The sequence below is a fragment of the Odontesthes bonariensis genome, chromosome 5, assembly GCF_027942865.1.
Source record: "Odontesthes bonariensis isolate fOdoBon6 chromosome 5, fOdoBon6.hap1, whole genome shotgun sequence".
Taxonomy (NCBI): Eukaryota; Metazoa; Chordata; class Actinopteri; order Atheriniformes; family Atherinopsidae; genus Odontesthes; species Odontesthes bonariensis.
In genome coordinates, this window is record NC_134510.1 from 24,993,928 (window position 1) to 25,012,204 (window position 18,277).

Here is an 18,277-nt window from a genome sequence, read left to right on the forward strand (position 1 = left end):
TCGTGTGATACACGATTTACAGTCGCACTTATATGAACGTCCTCATAACAATGTAAAACACGGGGGCGTGTTTTTCACCCCCACCCTCCCCAAGTCTTCCTCATTACGCCAGCTCCTTCCTATCATCTGCACACAGAGCTGGAAAGATGGCGGCCGGCTCAGGGGCTGCAAGCGGCCAGGGAGCCCGCAGCTCCACCACTGCCCTGGAAGCGTCGTTGGACCGGCGATTTCAAGGAGTATCCAACACTATGGAGTCAATACAGGGACTCTCGACCTGGTGCATTGAAAACAAGAAACATCACAGCCTTATCGTTCGGTACTGGATGAAGTGGCTCAAGAAATGTGAGTATCTTATCTCTGAAGCTAAGCCGCTAGCTAGCGCACTTCAGCTAATTTAAATGCATTTCTGCCTTTTACTGCGATTAGTTTGCGAAAAAACTCAACTGTAGCTCTTTGTGACAGCTTTGCGTGAAATGCAAAACGGAGCATTGCACCACAAAACGATAATTTATCCCTGAAGCGGGGTTTAACATTGTAATCGACATCATATTTTAAAGTAAACGCTGGCGTTGGGCACCACTTGAAATTAGCCGCTGTGGCTAAGCTAAGCTAACATAGCACTGTTTACAGTTGGGCCTCGCGGGGTGCGTAGTCCCGATTCACCCATCCATACACTGTTTATGTCAGATAATTATAATTTGAATTGATTTGGATCAACTTTGTTGACTTAAATATAACTAGCTATATTTCGGGTGCCTTGTTGTTTGAGCTGCTCGAAAGTTTACTTCCACCTGACCGTTAGCCGTCAAACACGCATGATTGGTGTTGTGATGCAGGGGCTAATGTTTTTAATAGCAGACATGGAGTAAAGGGGCAGTTCACTTTAACTAAATTACAAATCTGTGTATCATTTAAGTTTTTTTCCCGTAGAGGGTGAGTAGACGGCTGCTGAGAAAAACACCGAGTGAAAATAGAGCCGCTTTTAATGTATTACGACGTAAATTATTGACATGCTTCACAGTAGCACCCTCAAACTTTACCAATCCACACGGTCTCCTCGTCTATTTCCTAATTCTAAATAAGTGCATGTTTATCTACTCTTAAACTAGCTCCAAACATGGTTTTTCTCTCGCTATTGCATCTTACATTGATCATCCAGTTTTGCACACTCATTTCATTGTAAGTCCTGGTTGTTTATGATTTCTGTCCCTCATGAGGTGACCCCCTCCACACCACAGATCACCTGAGTCTCACTGTTGTTTGACTTAAGTTTTATTCAGATGATTAAACATGCTTTTTCCTCAATTTGGAGTTTAGGTATATGAATTCTGGTCTTGTTCCAGACGTTTGAATCCCTCTGAGTGTTAACAAGCTGCTCTGATATAAGTAACTCATTCCCACTTTTATTTATATATATATATATATTATTCTGGATCATAATCATATTTATATAAAAAAAAAAAGAAAGGTATTTTGTTCTTAATACAAATACTATAATATCACAAGTTCTCTCATTTCGGTTGACATTATGTTAATGGAGGAAATTGGGTCTTTTTTTGTCATATCGCCTGTTTTTATCTTTAAATTATTCAATGAGCGCAAGCTTTTTTTCTTTTAGTGCAGTTTTATACAGTTATGGTTTCTGACAACCTCATTTATGAACTGAAAGGTCAAGCTGAGTTGAAGAACTAGATGTGTGTTGTGCTTCTCCACTAAAATTTTCTTTTGGGCGGTTGTTTGGAGATAGCCACCGTGTGATGTTGCCAACATGAGAACACACCATCAGCTGTGTACCTTTGCCTCATTTGGGCCGATTTTTACCGATGAGGCAGGCCCATCACAGGCTGATCAGACCTGGGTGTGTTTCTCCTGGTAAGATAGCCACTTTGGAATCTCTCCTTTTCAGCCACAGCCAGTGGCTGCCTCTGTCAGTGGTGTTTGCTCTTAGTTGTGAGCCTGTCCTCAGACTCCTTCCCTCAGGAGCTTTACTGTGGAATTGACATTGACTATTCAATTCAATTCAGTTTATTTATATAGCGCCAAATCACCACGGATCTCATCTCGAGGCGCTTCCTAAAGATACTGTCCATATCAAACCAATTAAGAGTTTAGTTGGTTGTAATCATGATCCCATTAAATCCAATTGATTAAATTAAAAATTAGTCCAATTTACACTTATAAAGTTCCTGCATCCCGCTTCCATCCTCTGCTGCGGCTGTAAATATTTATTTATAAGCTGCTAGGTCAGCTAATAAATGGAGTTAAATTTGAATTTGACCATTTATCTGTAAGTATTTTTATTGTTAATGATTTATATTCTTCAGGATTCACTGTGACATTTTTATCACCTGTTTTGGCTGCAATATACATGCAGAAAGAAACTGATATTATGATGAATATAATCCTGTATTCATATCTACTCAGTTTGTTCTTTTAGCAGCATACAGGATCTTTATTTTAGATCAGTTTTTTTTGTATCGTACTAAGTGCACATATACAGATCTTTTTGAACGCAGGTGCACCAGCTGGTTCCTTAGATTCCAGTATTTGTTTCCCAGGGTCCATTGCTGCCTTTTTATCTGCAGGCCTGTTCTGCTTTCACTTTCTTGTGGGACACTTTTGGGTGTTTTTGAAACTTCTTTTTGGCGGCCGTCCCCATTAAGCTCGAGTCCGGCATACTCAGTAAGACTAAGGTCCACCGAGGTGTCACATGAGTAGAGCACATGACTAGAGTTTGAGTAAATACCTGTGACCTCTGCAAAGAGATTGTCCCAAGAGTGTAAACTGAGAGCGCCTGTTCTCATTGTGGACAAAAGTCAGATGTTGACAGTTTTCTTTCTTTCGTTCTTTAATTTTTTTTTTTTTTGTCCAGTTGGAAAGCGGCTTTTGACAAGTTGTGAATTCGCCAACACATTTTCTTTGGTTTTCATCTGCATCCCTCTAAGATTCTGGCTCGGCGCCCTTAAATCTAACGTTTTAATGTTGGTATTCGGCCGTTTAAAGACTTAAAGAAGGGAAGGGATCTCGAGTTTTCAGAGACGTATCGTCCGGAGGGGCTCGTGTTGTAAACTGGGTGTTTCTGTTTTCTTTTAAACACGCTTTCAGCAGTCCTCGGGTGTCGCACTCATTGGGACTTCTTGATAAAGACATGACTTCACGTCTAAGTTTTCATCTTGTTTGTGGTGCTGTGAGACATTCTGCATGTTAGCGAACCGAAAGTTGAAGAGTTTGTCTGTTGGTTGATTTTATTAAATTTTTTTTCTTCATGAATAATTTAGTATTTAATTAAGTTTAGTCTCTGTCCCCAGTGTGGGGAGGGTCAGTTGCTTCATATTAAATAGATATTTTATTCAGTTAATACTTACAAGCTGTTACATACCAAATGAAATATGACAAATGGTGTCTGTCAGTGTATAAAGTGGCTTTTAACCGAGCCGGTTCGATGGAGCACTTAACTCTGTTTATCATTTACTTATTCACACACACCAAACGCATCAGAGATGCCGTTCTGACCATGGTGGCAACACTGCGCTTGGTATCTTGCCCCAAAACGCGTGACGTTGATATATTGGTGTTCAGTTTTGTTTGAAGTAAACTTTTATATGGAGGTTCAGTAGTTCAACAGTCGTGCTCATAAAAGTTAAAAAAAATCAAATTGCCATGAAAGTGTTAGCTCTACAGAAATGATCCATACTTGAGACTTTTTCATGTAAGAAATAAAGATTATCCACTGAGATGGAGTTTAGAAAATAAAGCCAACTCCTAACGCAGCGTCTGAAAATCAATGCATTAAAACATTAGCACATTGGTGATGGGTGGAGTTTCTGTTTGAACCGTCAGCGTCTGTCAGTCAGATTGTCGTGTGGACATTTATCTTTTTTTAGGTTCTTTATCTTGCATCATTGCCCACAGAACAATGCATGATAAAAGCTACTGCTGATGAGACACGATGGGCTCCTGTGCGCCGCCTGAGCCTTTGTGCTCTGTTGGAGAGCGGTGCCGGTAAACAGAGTGTGCACATCATCATTTATTTCTGGATGTTGGCATGGGTTGATTGGGTTAGAAATGATCTTTAAATGCTGAAAATGGGTTGATGTTAATGAACTGCAGCAACTTTTGCAGTGAAATATTAATAAAACTATTAATATTGATATTAGACATTTTTTTTGCTGGAAGGGTGAATGCCAGAGAATGAGCTGTTTAATGTCGCCTTAAAGTTAAATTTGATGGTTTAATAACACGTCTGTTCCATTTGTAAGACAGACCTCTGTGCACAAGTCTGTCTTAACAGGCACATACATTAAAGCTTTGTTGGCATTATGCAGAGTAATGTCCAACTGTGTGGCTCCTTTCCGGCTGCTTTGTGTGTTCGATGTCTTCATTTGTACGCGAGAACATAATTGCTGTGAAAGAATGTTTTTGTTTCTCAGTTTGCTGCTCTGTTCTGTCTGACTGCGGCCTCTGTTCGGCTCCCTGAAGGCAGCTCGAATCGCTGCGTCTACAAACAGGAACTGCTGATTATACCTTTTTAATATTGATCACCGAACCTTACCTTTGAAAATAAATTGTTTTGATTGTTGGAAAATGATCTCACCAGCAAATGAGGTACAGACATTTCGTGGCTGATGCTCGATATTTAAAAGCTAAATGAAAAAAGAAAACCCATTTTAGCTGGGATGAGGCGGTATGTACCAGCTAATAGCAACCAGTTGTGGTTTTCTTCAATTCTATACCTCCATCTTTGTTTTCTTTTGTGGACTTCTGAACTTTAATATTCGATGAAGCACGAAGTTAACAGATTTAGAAAATGTTTCCCGATTCTACTGAGTCGACTGTGTGTAATAACAGCTGGGAGGATCAAATCTGCCTTTTAAATAACTATTTTAAAGCGCTTTCTCCTCCTGAAATGGAGAATATTAGTAATTCAGTACACAGTAATTCTGTTAAAATCAAGATGGTCAAAAGAGTGGATTACTTATGGACCAAAGAGAGAGTATTATATAAAGATTACTTTATTGTTATACTCCTCCACATTTCACCCATCCAGGTTGGCACCTGTTGAACACACACAATCACACACTCATGGAGATGGATGTCATACACAGGAGCGGTGGGCAGCCAATCACAACGCCCGGGGAGCATGGGGGTACGGTGCCTTGCTCAAGGGCACCTCACAAAGTCCAGAGTCCACCAGTTTTTTTTTTTTTTTTTTTTTTTTTTTTTTTTGAGCTTCCGGTTATTGGATGACCCACTCTGACCACTGAGCCCCCGTATATGTTACTGTTTGTATTCTGCTCATGGTCAGCCCTCTGATTTAGATTGGGTTTAAAATGGAGCCTAAATTTGACTGCAATTCCATCTTCAGACAGAGACTCTTTAATTTTATTCAGGAAGGGAAACGTGACTAATCCTGAGTTTAAGTTACTGTGGAAACTAACATTTAACCTTCAGTTTATTAATAAATTCTGTTGCCTTCCTCTTGTGTAATGAAGGACTGGTATTATGGGCTGATGTTGACATGCATTAATGTGAATGATGCAGAATAGAGACCTTCTCAGTATTTGAACATGTAAATCCACCCTTAATTTAAACGATGCCTTCAGTTAAATGTTACAAGATCGACCAAATGACAATTCCCCAAAATGTGTAACATTAAAAGAACAAGCTTAAGTTATTACACCTTGAAACATTTAAATAGAAGGCAGGATTTGCTTTGTTTAGTGTCTGCTGTTGTTGGTATTGATGCGAGTTGTCATTGTGCCAAAATCTGAGATTTCTAAAGGAGGAAAAAAAATCCATCTTGGATGTCTTTAGCCCTTTTAGAACTGCCCGTTCGGGGTGGGGCCGATGCTCCTGCATGTGAATACGGAGGCGAAAGTCGATCCATATCTCCTGCCCCTCAGAGACGGCAGGTAGGCACAGAGCTGAAATGGTGTGTCTGTGTGTAAGGGCAAAGCCTGCATAGCAAAACTCACCGCTCGTACTGACGACACTGTTCTCAGGAGGCTGATTCTACGACGGCAACACGATAAAATGCACTAAAGTGGTTCAGATTTGTTTGTGCATTACCAGAGGAAAACGGAAGGTCTCTTTTTTTTTTTTTTTTTTTTTTGGTTTAATTAGACGCGACGGTTGTGTGAAATGAGGTTTTGAGTTTGGCAGTGAAGAGAAGAAGCGTCCAGATTATTTTTGATATGAGCCATAAACATGAACGGTTTGTACGGTGATGTCAGCAAATCTGTATTTTTCCTGTTAACTGCAGCGGCAGTGGTAAACGACACCCTAATCACCAAAGCTACCCAGAAAAATACATTAACAGTTGGTCACTGGTGATTTTTCTGGTGTTTGTTCGATTCTGATCACTCAATATGCAATAAAAACACTGATTACATAGTCACAGCTGTGCACCAAATCCTTTTGGTGAGTCTTGCTAAAGATGCACAAAGGAGGGAGTACGAGGTCAGTTGTCCAAAATCGGTTATTACTAATATGGGGCATGCATTTACTGGCTCTTTCTATTTCCCATTCTTGTGCCGATTGCTCATAATTTCACAGAATACTGCAAATTTTGCAGCTATATTAATGTAAGCAACCATGGGTTATGCGTAGCATTTACCACACTCCATACTTTCTCGGTATGTGTGTATGTTGCACACCTCGACTGAAAGAGAGAGACAGAAAGCCAGCCGGTCTGGTGATTGTTGGCGTCCAGTTGTTTCTCAGATCTGCAGTTCAGGCAAAGGCGATGAAGTGAAATGTGACATGAGAGCGCTGCTGCTTCATCTGCGTCCTCAAGTTTGCGAAAGAGGGCGCTTCTCGAAGATATCTTAATTTTAATTGTTCTGTGCTTCCTAAATGTTTGTTTCCACAACGAGCCATTTATGAAGCATTTCCAATGTACGTCCTCGTATATAAGATCCGAGTGAGAAACCTGCATCTCACATCGGAAAAGTATTGTGCTACAGCAGCAGAAAACAGAAAAGGTTCACAAAAACAGTTAAAATAGTCAAAAATCCCATGCTAATTTGAATGACAGATGGTGAACTAATGGAGCAAAAAAGATGAGTGTCAATGATTTCCATCACCGTACATGGTTCAGAGGAACCCTCAAGTTGGCCACGGTGGGAATAAGATGACATAATCCTGTAGTGTCATCAACAATGCGTTTAAATTCCACTTTAGATTATGTGAAGCACAAGGAAGAGAAATTTTAATTGCAAAATGCCTTTCAGACGGTGTTCTAAACATAGCTGTGATTATCTGACTGAGTCCAAAGCAGCAGCAGCACCATTCACCAGGTTTTAATGTGAGATTGGATTGTCTCGGCCATCTTGTTTAAACTGGTGTTGTTGCTAAAAGTCTCCCTGAAATTAAATCGTGACGTTTTCCTTTTTTTAAAAGAAATAAAAATGATATATACATTTTAACAAAGAAAAAATTGTTAATTTATTAAACTATACCAACTCTTCTATATATATACCTATTACCTTGTTTGTGTCAGTATTGGTCTTAAATGTAGCCCAGCTGAACCTGGACTTTTATTACTGATGTCGATATTTGAAGGTGACGTATCGGCACATTTAAATGGGCTGTGTTTATGTTGATCCTTTGAAATCCTCTTTTATGTTAGAGAATTTCCCAGTTGAAGTCATTATGTCTGCGTTCCCTGGATGGGCTTGTTATTTAAAGGTGATACTGACACGAGTCGCAGTGTGAAATCTGACAGGAAACCCACGCAAAACCCAACAAAGGGCACCTGGTCCGAACTGTACCGATAGTGTTGCAGTTGTTCAGTGTTTGCCTCAGACTTTCCACGATCAGGACAACGTGCAGTAATCTTATTCTCTTAACCTTGTAAATTCTTACTTGTGGTCTTTTTGCAGCCGACATCAACCACCGTTTGAATCTTTTCTACCTGGCCAATGATGTGATACAGAACTGCAAAAGGAAGAATGCCATTGTGTTCCGTTCAGCCTTTTCAGAGGTCCTTCCAAATGCTGCTCTGCTTGTCAAGTGAGTACAATGTTTCATTCAGCTGCACCTAAGAATAGATCTTCTATCCAAATTAAAGTACTCCATCCTCTCATTTTTTATTTTTTTTTCTCTGACACTGAGGTGTACCTGCCGTGTTTTTTTTTTTCGTTTTGTTTTGTCAGAGATGGAAAAGTCCGCAAATCGGTGGAAAGGATCTTTACGATTTGGGAGGAGAGGAGCGTGTATCCGGAGGAGGTCATCGCCCAGTTCAAAGGCAACTTGAGCAAAAAGGAAAAGGAACGGGAGAAACAGAAGGAAAAGGAGAAGGAGAAGCAGAGAGAAAAAGAGAAGCAGAAGGAAAAAGAGAAGCAGAAAGAGAAAGAAAAGCAGAAAGAAAAAGAGACTCCACCTGCAAATGGTTTGTAGTTTGCTACTTAAGCGTTGTCATTTCAATCAAATCCAAAGTAGCTTTCTTACAAAAGGTACTACTTTTAATGTGAACTGTTTGTGTCGTGCATGACGATTTAATTTAGTTGCTTTAAACAACTGAGAGAAAAGTTATTGAGAAAAATGATCTTACACATCTGTGAGTGGCAGAAGTATTTGAACCGATAGATGCTACAGTCGTGCAAGGAAAAAGCTTCTTCTCTCTTAAAAAGAGCCTTCCTGCTCATTTGGAGTTCCCTAAAGGTTGCATGCACACGCTTTTGAGCGTTTTTGTGGAACAATTGGACCTTTTGCTTCAAATGAGTCCCAGGTGAGGAACATTATCCTTTCTGTGAGGAGGCGAGGTGGTAGTATCATGGTTTGGTCGACTTCTCCAGCATGCAGCTTGCAATTATTGACAGAACAATGAGTTCTGAATATCACCAGAAAAATCTAAGGAGAAGTGTCAGGATATCTGTTCGTGAATTGAATGCCAACAGAAAATGGGGCAGACGGTAAGACGACGACACTAAGCATGGGAGCAAAATCCACCAACGTATTCCTCCTAATTGCTGAACATCTGCTGCCAAGAGGTCAGGAGATTTGAAGAAGCTAGTCTTGGATCATAATGACCAAGTATAAGATTAGTTTCTTTGTTTTTTGTTCCATTTATTTGTCTTCGGCGCTTGTGTGAAAATCTGACATTTAGAAATGAAGATTTTTCAAAATTCCTCAACTTTCCAGCATCATATTTCCTGTTCCCTTTGTTTTATAGAGAGATAAATGATGTGTGTGTTACTGTGTTTAATTCTCCAGCCACCACCAGTACCAAAGCTGCCCTGAAGTCCAAGGTTGTTGCAGAGTTCACAGTGAGTCCTCTTTGTTTCCACTGTCTAGTCAAAAAAATGTCTCTGAAACAAAGCCATTGATTATGTGAAATATTTTATCTATTTGCCCTTTTGTCCCTTTTTCCAGCTCCAATCCCTGATCGATCAGTTGTCCAGATACAAGCGAACTGTCGCTGAAGAAGAGCTCCGGGAGAAGCAGCTTACAGCTCTCCGAGTGGACGTCTGCAGCACCGAGGCCCTCAAGAGACTCAAAGGTCAGAACTCACTCAGATTATTTCTGCATCATCACGCGCCTTTTTTAATTTTTTTTATTTTACGCCTTAAACCTGACATTTCGGTCTGAGCTCTGCTATGCCTGAAACTAGGGTTGGGACTTTTCAGGAATTTTCATGTTCGAATATTGATAACGTTATCACTAAAGCATGACGTCACTTGTCCCCGCTCAGAGCCATCGACATGGTTTTGCCTTCACCCCCACACAAATTAAGGTCAAAACACACATACGACAGGACTGATTTATCAAAAATAGATTTATTAAGAAAATATGCCATTTAGTAGTCAACTGTAGTTTATCACAGTGCATTATGGCATCCGATGGATTTTTAACAAGTAGGCTATGCAAACGCATCACTGCCTGATCACTTTGGAAAAAAAAGTAGGCTACAGCCTAGACTAGACCTTTGAAAAATGAAAATAATAATAACATTGGAAAATAATGACATTAAGAAATAACACGGTCTAATGACTGTATTCTGTTAAACTTCAGCTCAACGCTGGCGGCAATTAGCCTATTTGACAATTGAGTTTTAACTTAGATTACGTTACCGTAGGCTATGAACGAAATTGACGGTCATCAAACTGGACATAAATACCCAATAATGATATCAAAACCTGGCTTATTGCCATATTATATCACTGAACTGTTATAACTGACTGTTGTGCCAACGTATTGGCGAGATGCAGGCTACCTTACAGGGTACAGTAAGGTAAGAAATGGGCTAACAAACAACAGTAGGCTAATAAACAACTGCCTGCATGGACTGCCTGCATACATTATCTATCACAGACTCACCTAGTTTCTCTTTTAACTCGGCCTTCTTCTCAGCATACTGTTGCTCCAAGCGGTTGGTGAACGTTTTTCTGGATGGAATACGGTATCCTGGCTCAATAAATCCCATAAGTTCCCGAAAACCCTCGCCGTCAGCCACACTTAAAGGCAACATATCTTTCACAATCATATTCACTATGCGTTTGGTGATTTCGTTCACTCGCTTGTCATCGCACATCCTCCTAGCTAGTGTAGCCTGAATGGTTGGCTGCCTTCCGCTTGAGCTGGCTTCGCCGGAATTAACGTTCGGATGTACATTTTTCAGATGATATATTAGTGGAGACGTTGCACTGTGGTAGGTAAACAGGGCGTCACAATAATTACATTGGACTTTATCGTCATTTATAGAGAAATGTTCCCACACTGCACTCCTCCTAGCCCGCTTCATCACTGCTCGTCTGTTGTCGCGCAAGATACCGGAAGTTATAGCTGTTCTCATAATGCGCGCGACTAGAACGATTATTTATTAGGCTTAGAATATTAGTCGAATAAATTCTTACAAACAAATAATCGATTATTCATTACCAACCCTACCTGAAACGCATCCTTAGTACAAGTGAAGCAGTGATTTGAATGCGTTGAATTGTGCGCACGCTCCTTACGTGTGTTTACAGAAGCAGACGGTGTAGGTTAATCGTTTGTTGTCATTAATCTTATTTCTACAGAAATCAGTGCGCCGTTTCTGATGACGTATCTTATTTAGAAAGTAGTTCCGGCTCCTGGCTTGTTCTGGGAATAACCCTGACTGAGCAGGATAGTGTTCACATCCTCTGTTCTGTCGGTTATATTCCTGTGACTTCATTTAAATTCAGGAACACGCGATCGACGTTGCCTGCCGTCGTGATATTTAAATATTGAAACCTTGTGGATTTCTTGTGTTTGATTTAACGATTATTTGTCAACCGTCTCGTCTGTCAGACAAGGCCGGAGGGAACAAGTTTGTCAAGGACTTTGAGGACGGCAGCCTGAAGCTGCAGGAATTTGTCAGCTTCCTGGAGAAAGAGTTGAAAACGGGGCCACCTCTGCTGGAAGCTTTGGGAAACACGGACATCTTCTACGAGACCCAGTACAAGGAGGTTAAGATTGTGGCAAATGTGAGTTTTTTGGTTCTTAGAGATAAAGATGTCATTTTTGGTAGAGAAATTGTAAAAGGTTTTGGCCCAGTTTTTAGATTCATTCTTTTCCATCTTCCTCAAATATCTGTTTAATTCTGCCTCTTCTGTGTTTCTTCCCTTATCAGGCGTACAATGCCTTTGCCAACCGTGTGACCACTCTTAAAAGGAAATTGGATTCCCTCAAGTCGACACTACCGGGATCTGAGGACTCACCCATCCCTTCTCCATCCGAAGACGCTCCCTCCCCCACCGGCTCCGACTCACCCTTTCTGGGTATGGAGGCTTGCAGAGCCCAGGTGGATCCAGATCTGGACGGAAAGGCCATGGACGAAGGGGAATTACACAGAGACAATCCAAACACGGAGGACATGGATATGTCTGATGAAGAGGCAGATGCTGCTGCTGCAGCAGCAGCTCAGGGTTTGTTGCAACAGCGTTGTAGATCTATGGTTTCTCTTTATATTGGTCTGTATAAAGCTTCGCTCTACAGCTGTGTGATTTGTAAATATATCAGCTTTTTTTTTTTTTCTTCTCCTTTAACTTGCAGATGACAAGACAGACAAGCCATCCTCTGCTGTTTTCAAGACTTCAAAGTCAGAGGCGCCGTCAAAGCTTTCAAACACACCCACGAAATCCTCGAAGACCAACGCTTCTGCTGCTGCTGCCGCCACGGCAACCCCAGTGACTCCCACATCTGCTAAAGCCACAAGTGCTCCAACTGCACCGCTGGGCGTCAATCTGGCCAAGGTGGACCTCGGAAAGATCAGCTCCATTCTCAGCTCACTCACATCTGCCATGAAAAACACAGGTGTGTTTAGGGATTGTTGGTCATTATTAGGCCGGGAATCAGCTGTTTCAAAGAGCTCATGTTTAATTTGCTCTTGCGGGATGCATCTTGCCATCTTCATGTTTGGCCAGGCTGGCTAATCACAATCATTTAGTTCATATTGGAAGTGATTTATACGTTAAGGGATGTTTTGGGACGTTGCTCAGTGCTTTAGTACATGTCTGATTAGTTTTTAGGTTTGTATTTTTACAATTTCAGGACTAATTGGCATTTTTCTGGCATTCCCAGGTTTAATCATCGGCTATGTGCACAGCAGTATTCAGACCGTTCAGCTTAATCTAAATAAGACGGTTTTCTAACGATGGTGCCACATGAGTTGCATAAAGAATATTCCCTTCATTCCTGATTTACATTTAACAGCCTAGTCCAGGGCTACCCAAATCCGGTCCTCGAGAGCTGACGTCCTGCATGTTTCCCTGCTCCATCACACCTGATTCAGATCGATGCTTCATCAGCTGGTTTAACAACCTTTTGAAGAGCTCCATTTCATCTGAATCAGCTGTGTTGAAGCAGGGAAACATCTGAAACCTGCAGGACGTCGGCCCTCGAGGACCGGATTTGGGTAGCCCTGGCCTAGTCGAATGAACGAGGGACCCCGAGGGACCCCCAAACTATCTCCCACAGCACTATTTGTGCCCATCCAAAGCTTTTATTATACCCATTCCTTTCAAAACGGAGTATTACTCAGGTTTCTCCCTCAACCCAAAAGCCTGTTTTCTGTTTACCGGCAGCCTTCCGTGGAAGAAATGAATAAACATAATTGTTAGTCGGATAAATTGGTTTTTGTTTTCAAGAACCAGAAAGGGAACCACTTGACTTATTCCTCCTTTTGCAATGCCTTTTTTTTTTTTTTTTTTTCTTCCTTTCTGTCCTTACTTTCCTCTCAGCAGCTAGTCCGTCACACCGGCCATCTCCTGGGACGCCCACCACCCCCACTGGCCAGTCAGCAGCTTCCAAAGCAACCCCACCAAGCCCTGCCTTGGCCAGCATCCTGTCACGTGTTGACATCACCCCTGAGGGGATTCTCAGTGCTCTGTCGAAAACCAACACACCAGGTTAGGCACATTCGATGCTTTTTATTCAAATCATTAATGCGTTTCCCCCATTGGTCACATTTTTCTCTGTTTTTGTCTTCGAAAACAGCTTTGTCCTCTCTCCTGCAAAGTGTGACCAACACCTCCTCTGCTCCCTCCACCCGAACCTCCCCAGAATCGGCAAGTGTCAAAACTCCGATAACCCCGACCACCCCAAAATCGAAACCTCATCTGGGAAAAAGCCTCAAACGAGAAATGCCTGGAAGAAACAAAGACTGGGAGAAGGAGATCCAGCTGTCCCCTCCTCCGCCTCCTCCACCTCCTCGTCTCTCGGCTCCCTCCGTCTCTCCCCCCAGCTTAGAATCCAAGATCAACAGCTTCTTGCAGGGTAATCCAGGTTTTAGTCTCGCTCTAGGTGATGTCAGTCCCGACGGGGTGGACGGGACCCCAGTGAGAGACGAGGCAGCCGGCACGCCGACCCAGGATGAGATCATGGACACACCTGGGAGCGTGCCGGAATCTTTGGGCTCTTCTGGGGGCCATAATCTCTCACCCACCGCCTACCGCAGTGAACCCTGGGATGCTGCAATCACGCCATCGGGAAGCAACAACGATGGAGATTTTCTCAGCTCCTCTTCATCCAGATACGGAAAAAAGAGCAGCACCAAGCTAAAGGACGATGAAGCAATGAGGAAGCACGTCTCGTCTTCTCACGCTAATAATATGAAGGGTAAGAAAGAGGATCCGCACAGTCAGCTGAGGCTTATGGGAAACAACAGGGTGGTGGGCGAGAGGAGACTTTCTGCCGGCTCTCGTAAAGTGAGCATTGGTTCTGATGATGGAAGTCTGAGTGTGAAAAAAGAGGACAAGGGGAAATGTCTACAGTCTCCAGGTGCAGATGGGGACGAGGGCCAGTATCATCGTATTGAGACGCTTGTGTCACCCCACACTGAGGGGGCACCCATCCAGACTCTGAGGTACTCCAACCGACCACTTGCTGGAGAGCGCATCAAGACAGTAGAGAGCATCCGTGTGATTGGTCGAGGCTCTCGTCGTGGGGGAGGAGCCGGCAGTCGGCCTGGGGTATCCGTGTGGTACAAGGAGGAAGAATACCTGGAAGCTCAGCCTCCCTCATCCCACATTCTCCCCCCCTCTCTGAACATGGGCCAGGGAGGCGCTGAGGACATGAACCCATCAATGCCTCCTCCTCCCCCTCCTCCTCCCCAGCATCTCCTCCTCTCACATCTCCACCCCCCACCCCCCCTTTCCCTCCCACGTCCTCCGCTTCAGACTCAATTCCAAATGCCCTACCACCCGGAGAACATGCAGACTCCTCCTCCATCACACCTCCATCATCTTCCTCCTTCATCCCCATTCTTCGGTGCTCCCCCGCCAATCCCTCGACCCCCTCCACCTCCCGCACACCAGCGCCTTTCACCTCCACCGTCTCACTCTGCTGTGCCCACTGCAGTCATGGTGGGGGGAGTGTTGGTTCCTGTCGATCGTCCCCTATCTCTTCCTCCCCCAGTCAGATCCGATGGTGGTGAGCGTGGTGGCATGGGGCCTAGAGGAAGCAAAATGACCCCCCCGCCTCTCATGTCATCATTGCTTGGTGAGCCCCCTAAGCTTCCCCGTCCCGGCACCGTTAAAGAGCCATTCGTCCCCCGCCATACACCCCCCCTCCACCGCCCAGGTACACCCGGTGTTCCTCCACCTTTACTTGGCAGAGTGAATGAGCCTCTCAGTCTGTCCCTTCCCTCCCCCTCCCCCTCCCCCACATCCTCCACACCCTCTCCCTCCACACCCAATTCCCCCGCAGTCGACACTGCCGCTGCTCGCTCTCTTCCTCTCCAGAAACCCCTCGCTAGTCCTCCAGGTCAGAACCAAACCTCCAACCCCCTTCCCCTCCTTAACTTGCCCAGTCCTCGACCCCCAGTCCTCTCCACCCCCATCTCACAGAGACCCCTGCTGCGAGGCCGAACCCCGTCTCAAGACCTCCACAGGGGTGGGTTTCGTGGGGGGAAGCGTGCCGGCCCTCCATTCGCAGGCGGTCCCTTCCACGCACAGAAGAGGCCTTTCCTACCCCCACGCTACTGAAGTGGTCGTCTGTGACAAGCTGAATGAGAAGTGCAAGCCACACATCTAACAGTGCAGTGTGTGTTAGCCCCGCTGGTATGAGCCCAGACATCTCTACTCTGTTATTTAGCTTGAATTAAAGAAACTTTAGTTTGTGTGTAAATAGCCGATTAAATCTTCATGCCTCAGCTTTAGTAGCCAGTCATCTTAACATTGTACTCGGAGGATATCGGTTACATAGTGCAGAGTGTTGTGTGCCAACCCTCTGTCTTCCATTTAGCCACTTGTCCATACACAGTAGATAAGTTTCATTAGGTCTGGTACAAGAGTTGCATAACTATAAGAATAAAACTCAAGTAGTTTTGGGGGGGGGGGGAACAAACAAACAAACAAAAAATCATATTACATTTAGGCTTTTTATGTGTGATGTGTGATAATGGGTTTTCTTTACCTCAGATACACTAAGAGACGGCGAAACAGAGGTCTGATTGTCATGAGATACCCAGAAGAAACTAAGCGCAGTTGTTTGGCATTTTGGGAAATGTTTATTAGCTTTCCTGCTGAGAATTTTATTGGGAGACTGTTGCCACTCATCTGACGGCTAATTACGAAGCTTGTTTCAGCAAAAGAATATTATAGAAGAAAAATGGCACGGCTTGTTTGAAGGTGCAAAAAAAAAAAAAAAAAAATTTTTTACGAGTGATTATAAGCTTCGACGGTCACCCAGCTGACCCACGAACCCTGCAGCAGTAAGATTTCTGGTTCAAAACGTCAGCAGGGGTGAGCAACTTTGAACTGAACCGGGTTAGTTGTTTGCATCCACATCACATCTGTACACTCGGCTAAATAAATGCTCATAAATGCTCTGCTGTTCCCAGTTTCCTATTTAAAAGATAAACGTGTTTATCTTTTATTTTTTTTATTTCCCAAAATGTCAAACCAGTTCTTCTTGGAAAGTGTGTGATTGACGTGATTAAAGTAGTTTTTTTTTTTTTCATCTGTGAGCGTGTGGAACGTGTGCTGTGCACCCACAACTAGCATTTCTCATTTGAGGTGATGAGATTTCTTGTTGCAGCTCGAGGTTAACACTTGTTCTTATTTCCAGAATACCTGCTGTAAATATAATTTTTTTTCTCTTGCTCCACCTTCTTCAGCATCTATCCCTCCCACTGTACATTACTAAGCTTGTAAATATAAAGAGTGACTGAGTTGATACCACCTTTTTTCTCTTCAAGCTTTTATTTCTCTAAATGAGGACGATGAAGGTAACTCAACCCGTTTCTTTACTGTGATTGAGGCCTTGGATAAGCTCTAACCCTGAGGAATTTCTCTGCAGTATCTCTCGCAGCTTTCTCTCGTTTTGAAACCACCACTCAGAAGAGGAGGGTGAAGAGAATCGTGCATTTTTATCATTGGCGTAAATGTCTGCCCGTGCACGTTTGAAGTTAGACTGAGTTATGAAGCTACTCGGTAGTGGATGGCGGGAAAGGGGAGGCATTTCATTTTGAACCGCACCTGGTAGGCTTCAACATGTACTGACTTGAATAAAATCCAGAGTTTGAATTGAACTGTGGGGGGATGGGGAGGGGGGTACTTTATTTGGTTACCAAGGTTACTAATTATCTCTTAAATTGCGCAGCTTTAATTTAGTTTTTGTTGCTGGGCTCCATTTTTTTTTTTTTCAGCCTGTTTTTGAAGAAATTGTTTTCATATATTTACACAGCTGCTGCACCACAGTTCAGTTGCTTTATTTTTCTTACTCTTTGTTTTTCTTTTCTCTAAATGGATAGAATTGCCCAGTATTCATTTCCAGGCAGCCACAGACGGAGTCCTGGGGGGTTTGAATTTGAAATGGATTCACTAAAATACTCTCTTCCTCTGTACTTTTTCTTTTTTTTTCTTCTTTTCTTTCTTTCTTTCCTGATTTCATGCATCTGCCTTCAAGTCTCTGTGCTTCACTTCATAAACCCTTCTGCACCTCTCAACCCAACTTGAGATTCGGAAGAAAAACAAAAGTCAGCTCAAAGGCAGGAATTCTCCCCCTTTTTTGTGGTAATTGTTGCCATTAATGCTGTCCCAGAGTGGTTGTAGTCGACCCATTTGGTTGGAGGTGCAGCCTGCGTTGCAGTCGGCACCTCGAGGAGCGCATCGTCTCCTTTAATTATTCACGGCTACCCAAGATGCCACAGACTCTCCTGCACAACGCTTTTCAGTTGGTACATTGTAGAAATGTAACGAGGAAGATCATTTTGTCACGACAATGTTGTGCACAGCCTCTGATGTTTTACTGCTTGGTGTCTGTTATCTCTGCCGTAGCAACAATGGAGCAACTGATAATCAAAAGTAGTTTGTTGTGATCACCTTTCATAATGACTCAGCAAAGTGAATTCTCAAACCTCTTCATGCAGACACAGTACATTATTTTTTTATTTTTTCCCCCCTGTAAATAATTCCTCTTTTGACTTCAAGACAACTTGGTTTGATTATTATGTTTGAAAATGACTGAAGATGTGACGAAGCTGATGGTCTGTGTGTATTTAATAAGTTCAACTCTGCTGTTACTGTTGTTCTCATCAATGATGCTATATCACTGGTCTTTGAGTGTCCAATCCTTTCTGGTGTTCTGAACCTGCACACATTCTGCAGCAGTTATTTGTCACTGTGAATACAAGCAAACTCACACAAGACGAGGTAGACTGGGCAACCATAAGGATTAATGAATATGGGGGGGCTCCATCCTCCTCATATATTCGGAGCATTTGTTATTTAGTTGATGGCTGCACTTCTGACTGAAATCAGTCGTCGTTCTTAGCCTAACAAACTGGTGGCAACGGGTGTTTTTTTTTTTT

The 18,277-nt window shown here is 43.0% G+C and overlaps 1 protein-coding gene across 3 annotated transcripts in view; it reads left to right on the top strand.

Annotated features, from left to right (window-relative positions):
- The first annotated feature begins 136 nt into the window (after positions 1-136).
- LOC142380087 (threonine--tRNA ligase 1, cytoplasmic-like) overlaps positions 137-18,277 on the top strand; it is a 31,405-nt gene continuing 13,264 nt past the window's right edge. The window contains exons 1-10 of one of the 3 annotated variants that reach the window (XR_012769809.1): positions 137-342; positions 7,884-8,013; positions 8,157-8,392; positions 9,217-9,269; positions 9,376-9,502; positions 11,275-11,450; positions 11,597-11,891; positions 12,019-12,279; positions 13,206-13,373; positions 13,462-15,524. Coding sequence is in view for 1 of the 3 variants with exons in the window: in XM_075465604.1 (XP_075321719.1) it covers positions 147-342; positions 7,884-8,013; positions 8,157-8,392; positions 9,217-9,269; positions 9,376-9,502; positions 11,275-11,450; positions 11,597-11,891; positions 12,019-12,279; positions 13,206-13,373; positions 13,462-15,449 (3,630 nt within the window). In the remaining 2 variants the exon portion in view is untranslated. Of the gene's footprint in view, positions 343-7,883; positions 8,014-8,156; positions 8,393-9,216; positions 9,270-9,375; positions 9,503-11,274; positions 11,451-11,596; positions 11,892-12,018; positions 12,280-13,205; positions 13,374-13,461; positions 18,024-18,277 lie in introns of those variants that run through there. The other 2 variants (XR_012769810.1, XM_075465604.1) reach the window with 2 other exon arrangements.